The following is a 9,719-nucleotide window of genomic DNA, read 5'->3' on the forward strand; positions in this document are numbered from 1 at the left end:
TTACTTCTTTGACGCCCATGCTATTGCTTTGTTGCCTAGAAGAAACACATATCCACTTGTGCTTTTTCTATCATCTGTGCTTCCTGCCCAGTCGCTATCTGTATAACCTGTCAAGTTAAAGTCTCTATTTGCCTCGTACAAAATGCCAAAATCCTTTGTGCCTTTGACATATCTTAGGATTCTCTTGGCTGTTGCAAAGTGTGCTTTGCTTGGGTTACTCATGAATCTAGACACGATGCTAACTGCATGTACGATGTTTGGCCTTGAGTTGGTTAAGTAGATTAGTGAACCGACTAGGCTTCTATAAACTGTTGCATCAACTTTGTTTTGCCCATCATCTTTTGAAAGCTTCTCGTTCATCGCCATAGGTGTGGCGAGTGGTTTGCAATCTTGCATGTTGAACTTCTTCAGTAAGTCATCCACATATTTTTCTTGCGAGATAAATATTTGTCCAGGTCTTTGCTTGACTTGCATCTTCACATATAGTGACGGCTCACTTGGACTTTTGAGGAATCTATGCTCGACGAGGTATTTGTCTATTTTGTTGTTCCATGCTCGGGGAGCTTGTTTGAGACCATAAAGCGCCTTTTTCAAGCGATATACTTTGTCTTCTTCTCCTTGAACTTTGTATCCTTGTGGTTGCTCCACGTATACTTCTTCTTTTTGTCGGTAAAAACAAATTTTTTTGTAGTGTAGGTTCGTTTTGCACTTTTTGCATTTGTACCGACAATCATTTGTATCATGATTATTTTTCTTGCATAATTTGCAATAGGAGCTTGAAGCATTATTACTCCATTTTTTCTGCTCCTTTTACCACGATTAGTAAATGCTCCTCCTCTTTTTTGAGGAAATTTACCGTGGTTATTTTTCTTATCTCCATCATTTTTAGAGATATTAATTTTAGATTGGAATGCTTGCTCTAGTGGCTGGTCAAATCTTTTCATTCTAGCTTCATGAGCTTCTAAAGAGCCCATTAATTCTACTAGAATGAGTTTAGATAAATCTTTTAATTCTTCTATGGCAGCCACAATATGATCATATTTTACGGGAAGACTTCTTAATATTTTTAGTATTATTTTCTTGTCTTCAATTGTGTCCCCGTAACTTCTAATTTGATTGAAGATATTAGAGACACGAGAGAAGAAAGATTGTATAGATTCATCTTCCCGCGTTATCAATGTATCTAAATCCTTCCACAAAGATTGAAGTTTAATAGAAATTACCTTGTATGTGCCTTTAAATTCATTTTCAGAGTCTCCCACGCCTCCTTTGCATTTTTTGCTTGCATGATTCTTGGAAAGATCTCTCTACTAACTCTTTGTTGGATGAATAGCAGAGCCTTAGCATCATGTTGCTTGTTTTGCTTGTACTCCTTTTGCTTTGTTGTTGTCCACGTAGCCAATTCTTCTTGGCATTCTGGGATTGGATATGATGCAATCCTACCTCGCAAGGGCATTGGATATAAAAACTCCAAGTAGATTGGGCCAGAGATGCAAGAGAAGGCCCTAGGGTTCTTATGAGTCTTAGGGTAGATTTCGGGCCCATGGACTAAGTACGAGCCCACTTATCTTTGTAAATATTAGATTAAGGTTTCATTATTTTTGGGTCTTGTATTTAGGGCTCCATAATGTAGGTAGGGTACCCTAGAAATATAGAATTTTTCAGCCCTTGTATTTTAGGGCACCTAGACTAGTTTTTTGTATTAGGGGTAGTTTTGTAATTTCACATGCACTAAGTGGATATTTGATGTGTGTGGTTGGAAATAAATTTAATTGAATTGGTAGAAGCCCAATCCAATTAAATTTTAGAGGGGGAGGTGAGCATTTGCTTACTACACCTCATTGCCACATCATATAGTCACACTTTGTGCATGTCCTTCATGCTTTTCATGCCTCATGACACCTAAGCACACTTAGTGGAGAATCTTGGAATTGATCTTGGATTAGTGGGCTGAACCATAACTAAAATTCACTAATCATAATTAGTGAAATTTTGGCTCCAAAGTTTGGCTCCACAAATTCAATTTCAAATTCAAGTGAAATTTGAATTTCCCTCCAATTTTGTGTGACACTTAGGCTATAAATAGAGGTCATGTGTGTGCATTTTTTTCAACTTTGATGATTTGAATATTAAACTTCAGATTTCAAAGTTCATTTAGAGCACAAAATTTCGTGCTCTTCTCTCCCTCTCCCTTCATTCATCTCCTTCTTCCTCCAACCTCTTATCCATGGCCTCCTATGGTGGTGAGCTTCTTCTAGACTCACCTTCTCCTTGAAGTGTCGTCTCCTCTCTCTCTCCCTTTCTCCATTCCGCTGCCATTCATCTTCCAAGAAGCAAAGGAATCCATTGATGAAGAAGATCCTAGGCCTACAAGCTCCAATGGAGCTTGCATCAGGATAGCCATTCTCTATAACATCCCACAAGTCTTGTGAGATGAATAGAGTTTGCATTTGGATGCTCCAATAATCATATGCTTCCCTATTAAATATGGGAACTAAGGTTTGGTTATAGTTGAAGGTTGGTGGGCTAGGTGATGTAGCAAAGGCCATAGGATCAACACTGCTCTGATACCACTGTTAGGATATGGGACGTGGTTATGCCTTTTTTCTATGGAAGGATATGGTAGAAATGTATGATATAAATGATGGGAGTAAAAAGAGGATGAGTTTTCAGAAAATTGACACCTTAACTTGAATTGTGCTTATTAGCTTCTTTACTTACATTTCATGGCTTGCTACAACTTATGCCTTTATATAGGTTACATAGGTGATTTCTACACACTTCTATACTACTTAGTCCTAGAGTCTTCTAGACTCATCTATCATCTACCATCCATCTCTATAATGTTCTAGGTGCTTCTATGACTTTAGATAATAAGATATTTTTCTACATCCATCAAGAAGTTTCTACACACTACAACATCTCCATAGGTATAGAACTCTCTAGATAATGAACCACCAATTATACATCTACACTTTTCTAGATTAATCTTCAACAAAACCAAAACCCATGGGATCCAGTAAGAAAAGCTCTACCTAAATCTGAAATTAGGAAAGGCATATGTATCCTTTACAAAAAGAGACTTGTATGAAATTACTATAACTATTCCACCAAATAAAACAAAACATCTAAATTGCTACCGTGAGAGACTAAAGTGTGGAATTTTTTCACCTATTTTTAATGATCCAAGGTACCACCAAAGCACTTTTGACCGCCTCTAAATTTAGCATAGAATCACATTCTATCCAAAGCTTCCTCAACCCTCTATCCTTGACAGTTTTGATGGCAAAGATAACTCCCATAATTTAAACAAAGATTGATTTTTTGAGATCCAAGGTTAACCGCAAAACAACCAACAAAATTAGCATTGTGGTTTCTAAAAATACCCCCACAGCCCGCCCTCTCTGGACAACTTTAGCAAAACCGTTTGTTACATTTAATCCAACCCCACAAATTGACTTGCTTGATAACCAGATCCTTTTTTGGGGTGACAATTAACGTCAAAAGCTTTAAGGGTAAGCAATTCACTTACCGATTGATGTATAGAATTATGAGATAAGTTTCCCGAGAGCTTTACATTAGCAACGATTAGGAAGCAAGCAGAGTGAATAGAAGTCCTTTGGTTCTCAAATTGACTTTTGTTGCAGGCAATCCAAATCATCCAAATGACATAAGTTAGGGTTTCCATTCTGACATCTTTAATTTCAGATGATTTTATGGGGAGACCACAAAGAGAGTGGAGAGAGGAGAGGATCTGTCTACTTTATAGTTAAGCTTAAGCTCCAACCAACTCCATAATTGCTTGGCAAATGGGCATTGTAGAAACAAGTGGTCTGATGTCTCTACAATCAGGAGACAAAGCTTACATCTTAGACCAAGGCAAAACATTGTTTGTGAGGGTTAGGAACTTGAAGGCTTCTTTGAAGGAGAGGTTTTCAAAATCCAATCCTTTGCAAACAGGGTGGTCTTGTGCTTCAAACAGAGGAATCATTGTCCTCTCTATCTCCCTTACCAAGTCAAGATAATTTTTCCTCAAAACGAGATGCTTCAGTTGTTGTTAGTGATGAAGTCGCTGACTTTGGCCTGTAAAACATGATGAAACTGGTTAGGAATGTTGATCGAATGGAAAGTTGACTAATCTAACCATTGATTGGTCCAAAAGTTTATACTATCACCTTTTCCTAGCCCTCAACAAATGTTTGACATAGCAATTTGCCAAAAAGCCTTGATATCAAACCATAAGGAGGATTTCAGATAAGATTTGAGTGTTATTCTTGGTAGTGACTTTAGCTATTATGAGAGAGGCCTATACCTCATGAAAACATAGCTTTTAGTTTTGGTTTTTGATATTTTGCAATGCCAAATATGTTTAATAAATGTGACATTTGTATTGATTGTTTTAGTCTAGGTATGTGTGGTTTAGATTAGCTTAGACTTTGTTCTACATGCTTAGATAATTATCAAGTATGATTTTAGATCGATGATACACTACGTTTATAGAGAAATCGTGTTTAACATAAGATATTCTACTCATATTTTAATGTTGTTATTAGGTAATTAAAATATAAATTATAGGGACTAAAAATATCACTTTCAAATTATAGGGACTAAAAGAGAATTAAAATACAAACTATAAGGACTAAAAATAACACTTTTAAACTATAGAGACTAAAAAATAATTAAAATATACAATACAGAGTATAAAAAAATTACTTTCAAACTATAGGGACTAAAAAGGTAAGAATCGTGAAACTATAGGGACCAATGAATAGTTTAACCTTATTTTAAATGATTTTAAAGACACAGAATAAACATATTATTTAAAAAATAAATTGATTTACAGTCCTTAAGAAAAATCCTTAATGAAAGTGAACAAAATCATGGAAAACCTCTTATTTTCTTTCACTTTTGTTTTGTGAGATTCTAGTTGCGACGATAACTCGGAGCTTCTCACGAGACTTTCTCTCTTTAACACTCAATTTTTCGTAAATAAATTAAAAAGGTTTTTATTTAAAAATAAATGTAATTTTAGAAAAATGTTGAGATTTTTTATAATTAAATAAATAAGGAGAAATAATGATATTAATTAAAATAATAGTTTGAAAGAAAAAAATATTTTATTTATTCATTTGATAGGAAATAAAATAGAGATTTTTTTATAAAATAAAAAAATAGAGTAAATAATAGGTTGAGAGTAGCTAGTTATAAATAGAGACATGTTAGGTTAGTTTTTAGACTGACGATAGTATATGCATTTTTTCTTCCTTTCAATTTTGTTTTCCCTTCTCCTCCCAAAATCCTCTATTTTTTTCACATACACTCAAACTTGTCTTAGTAAAATTACGATCTCGAACTCATTAACCGTTGAATCGTCGTGAAATTTGACAACCAGGTTAGGAACTCATTTTCGAACATTCTCACTGTTGAAAATTGTGAAAAAATATCGGACGTGATAGACATTTCCTTCACATCGTAACCTTTTCCTTTCCCACTTGGACCCAAAACCTGTCACAGTAAAACTATGATCCCGGACTCGTTAACCGTTGGATCATTGTGAAATTTGGAAACCAAGTTCAGAATTTATTTCCGCACACCTTCACCATTGGGATGTGCAAAATAATGTCTGAGGAGGGAGAAATACTCATTGCACGTAGACAATGGAATGAAAACTTCAATCTCTTCTCCTTTTTGCTAACGTTTGAAAACCTTATCAGAGCAAAAAAAGGAAAAGCTTGAGGAATGGCAGAGAACTGTTAGAGATGTCGCTATCACTGTCGGAATACACGTGAGCCCGCTTAGAGGTAAGTGATGAGTTTATCGCAATTGGGGTTAGAATGAATATGTGTAGGAATCCTTAGGGGATCAAATTGAGGTTTATTTTAGGATGTTTATTGTATTGAAAATCTTCCTGTATGATTATGTGAAATTGTTTGAGGGGTTTTACTCCCCGTGGATTGAGAAACATTTTTGTATAATTTGTTTGTGTTTATGATAGGATTAACGTGATAAGTAGTTATATTGAGATCATGAAATTATGATTGAAATTGTGTATAAGTGATAAATTAAATATGTGATGAATTGTGGGATAACATGTTGCTTTGAAATTATAATATTGTTATTGAGATTGAGTATAAGTGCAAAGTTGAACATGTGTTAATTTGTGAGATACACGTAAACATGTGATGATGAATTGTGACATTATGAGATGTGAAATTGTGAACATGATATTTAGTTGTGAATAAGTGTGTGGTTAACACTTGATGTGAAAATACTTGTGTTGTGAGCTATAATTATACAATCAGTGTTTACCTTGAGAAAAATGTTTATGCACAATGTTAAAGGAAAAGTGTTGGATTCCTAGTTAGGAACCTAAAGTGTTAAATTGTAACGCAATGTGTTAAACGTGTTTGAAACATGAGTGTGAGGTCGAGAGATATTATATAATTCATGAGTAGTGTCTGCTTATAATATTATTAAAATTGAGTATAAGTACAAAGTTGAACATGTGTTAATTTGTGAGATACACGTAAACATGTGATGGTGGATTGTGACATTATGAGATGTTAAATTATGGACATGAGATTTGGTTGTGAATAAGTGTGTGTTTAACACTTGATGTGATAATACTTGTGTTGTGAGCTATGAATTATACAATAACCCGACCAGTGTTTACCTTGAGAAAAGTGTTTATGCACAGTGTTAAAGAGAAAATGTAGGTTTCCTTGTTAGGAACCAGTGTTAAATTGTAGCGTAATGTGTTAAACGTAATTGAAACACGAGTGTGAGGTCATGGGTATTATATAATTCATGAACAGTGTCTGTGTGTAAAAAAAATTGTTTTAGGGGTAAGACCTGAATCAGGAAGGTGAGGTCCTAATAGATTCTTTGGAGTCTAGGCCTTAAGGGTAAATATACTCGATTTGAGTGCTCCTTTAAGCCTATGTTGATCGCATATGGTTGAAACATTCTCGCAAAACGGAGTGACCCTGACTGGTCACCTTATGATTTTACTTAGTGAGAGTGACCTAACATACCTATTGTATGGTGTGACTTGTTATGTACTCCTAAGCGCTCCAGGGTGGTTTTTCACTGACATGGTACCATATTGCATATAGGCTTGAGTCTTAGAGTATCTGTTGTATAACGCTTTTGTATTTATTGATATTGATTGATTTAGTGATATTGTGTTTTGATCTTTGAGTACATGAATGATGTGAAAATGAATGAGACGTGTTGTGTTGTGATGTGATGTTATGCAACAAAGTGGTGGAATTATGTGAGCTATGTTTAAGTAAGTTGTATCTCATTTAAATGATATGTATATCTAGTTGTCTTGTTTCTCTCTATTAGTTAAGAATGTGATAACTCACTCCCCGTGTGCTATTTGTGTTTGGATCCTGTGATGATCTCAAACTTTGTGTTCGTGGGAGCAGATGGTTAGGTGAATGACTATGGAGAACCTCATGATAGAGGACGCAGGAACACAATGCTCTAATAGGATGTGACATTGAGGTATAGGTTTCTATATTAATTGCATGAAGTCTTGGACAACCTTGTTTGAGCTGAGATGATTTTATTATTTATTTAGACAGGTTTTATTATGATGCAAAAAAAGTGAATGTGAGCCTTTTACCTTTTTGAAAGGATTTTATTTAAATGTGTTTTAAGAACTTTTAATTAATTATAATTTATTTTCCTTTTATTATTAGTACATATATGTATGGACTAGAGGGTGTCACACTCTCCAACACGGTTCTCTTCAGGCCCTTTTCTTTCGCTTCATCATGTATCGGGTGGTGGTGCCACCAACACCGCCAGTGGTAGCGTCGGGCTCCGGGTTTTCGTCATTGTCGACGACGATGAGGGTGATGGGGATCGGGTTTTGCATGGTAGAATCATGATCTAGGTTAGGGTTGGGGGAATTATGATTAGGGAGGCTTAGGGTTTCAAGGAATTAGGGATTGGTCTGTGGTGGTGGCGGTTCTTGTTGTGGGTAATGTTCGGTGGTGGCGTTAGGGTTTAGGGTTTCGTCAGGGATTTGAGTCTCAGGGATTAGGTTAGTCATGGTGAGATGGAAGACTTTTTCAAAAGGGTGAGAGACTGAGGTGACAGAGAACGAAGGCATGGGTTTGGTATTTGGAAGAGAGAAGGGAATGGAGTGGATAATCACTTTTGTACTCTTTGAACCTCCTTTGGAAGCTGGCGGCGACCATGGCCTTTACAAGGAAGAAGATGGATAGAGTGGAAGATGAAAAGAACAAGGGGGTCCTAGGGTTCGGGAATGAAAATGAGGGTCAGAGTGAGAGGGAGAGTAAAAAGAGTAAAGGACACTTTGAACGAAGACGGTTTTTACAAAATCACCTTATAATAATAACCTTCTAAGACGGTTTTCACAAAATCATCTTAGAATGGTAGTTTCTAAGACGATTTTTGTAAAATCATCTTCGTTGAAAAACCTCTTATTTACAAAATTATCACCCCCTACATACTAAGACGGTTTTCGAGAACCGTCGTCAAAGGTGCGTCGTAAAAAATGGTTTTTTTAGTAGTGACAAGAACTTGCTTCTATTGAAATTTAGCCAAGTCTTAGTGGGATAATCAATTACAATATATCGTAATCGATTACAATGTTTGTTTCAAGAAGGAAGGCTCAATACATCGAGATTATCGTTACCATTCCCTGTAATCAATTACATTGCTTCAGAAAAACTTAGGAAGCTCTCTGGAAGTCGAAATAATTAATTACCTAATATCATAATCGATTACATTTCTTCTAAAGAGGTATGCTTGTTCTTTGTTGATCGAGATAATCAATTACCAATTAGTGTAATTGATTACCATGATTCTAGAAATGTACAATAAAGGGTATTTGATCGAATTAATCAATTACAAGTTTTGGTAATTGATTATTACAATTTTATTAGTTAAAATCTATAAACACCTCATCTTGTTCTTTCTCTCTGGTGACTCTTTTTATGAACCTTATCTTACGAAATGACTTTTAAGAAAGGGTACCTATGAGCTATCATGTGAACCAAGAAAAGTCCTCATTCCCTCTTGAAAAGTTGAAAAAGAAAAATGTGAAAAAAAGAAAAACAAAAAGAGAAACAAAGTAAAGAAAAAAAATCAAAAGTTAAGGACAAGTAAAATATGAATCTGATTGAAAAATTAGGGGTACCAAGGATTGGTAGGAATTGAATGAAAATCTAATGAAATAGACTAAATATTTTCCTTCCTTTGAGTTACTTTTGAATATCCAGAAAAACCAATTTTCCTTGTTAGCCAAGCCCCATTACAAGCCAAGAAATTCCTTACTTATCTTTGCATGCATTTGATGTGTTGATTAACTTGAGATGAAAGTCAAAGTTGAACTGTGGTGTCTTAAGTTGTGAATTGAGTAAAACACTTACCCAAAGCTAAGTGAAAAGCTTAAGAGTGAAACACTTATTGTGAGGACAAATTGTTATGCCATTAAATTTGGTTGTCATTCTTATTGCATATTTATAACCTTGCATTTGATTTGGTTGAGCTAAAAAGTTGAATGTGGACATCATACTTAGTTGATTGAAGCACATGAACAAAAAAATTGTTGAATAAAGGGGAATGCAAGAAGAATGTGTATGTAACTTGTCATTGTGTGTCCTCAGTCTTTAGTTTTAATTTGTCGTTTGTTTTTTAGTCTTAGTTTAATTTTGTTTTTGAGTCCTTTTTTAAGTAAT

The 9,719-nt window shown here is 35.1% G+C and overlaps 1 protein-coding gene across 1 annotated transcript; it reads right to left on the bottom strand.

Moving 5' to 3' along the window:
* On the bottom strand, positions 1-474 carry LOC114418768 (uncharacterized mitochondrial protein AtMg00810-like). The gene has a single exon (XM_028384307.1). It carries the CDS (start codon positions 472-474, stop codon positions 1-3), a length of 474 nt encoding a protein of 157 aa, XP_028240108.1.
* Between the last annotated feature and the right edge of the window lie 9,245 nt (positions 475-9,719).

The sequence above is a fragment of the Glycine soja genome, chromosome 1 (genome assembly GCF_004193775.1).
Source record: "Glycine soja cultivar W05 chromosome 1, ASM419377v2, whole genome shotgun sequence".
Classification (NCBI taxonomy): Eukaryota; Viridiplantae; Streptophyta; class Magnoliopsida; order Fabales; family Fabaceae; genus Glycine; species Glycine soja.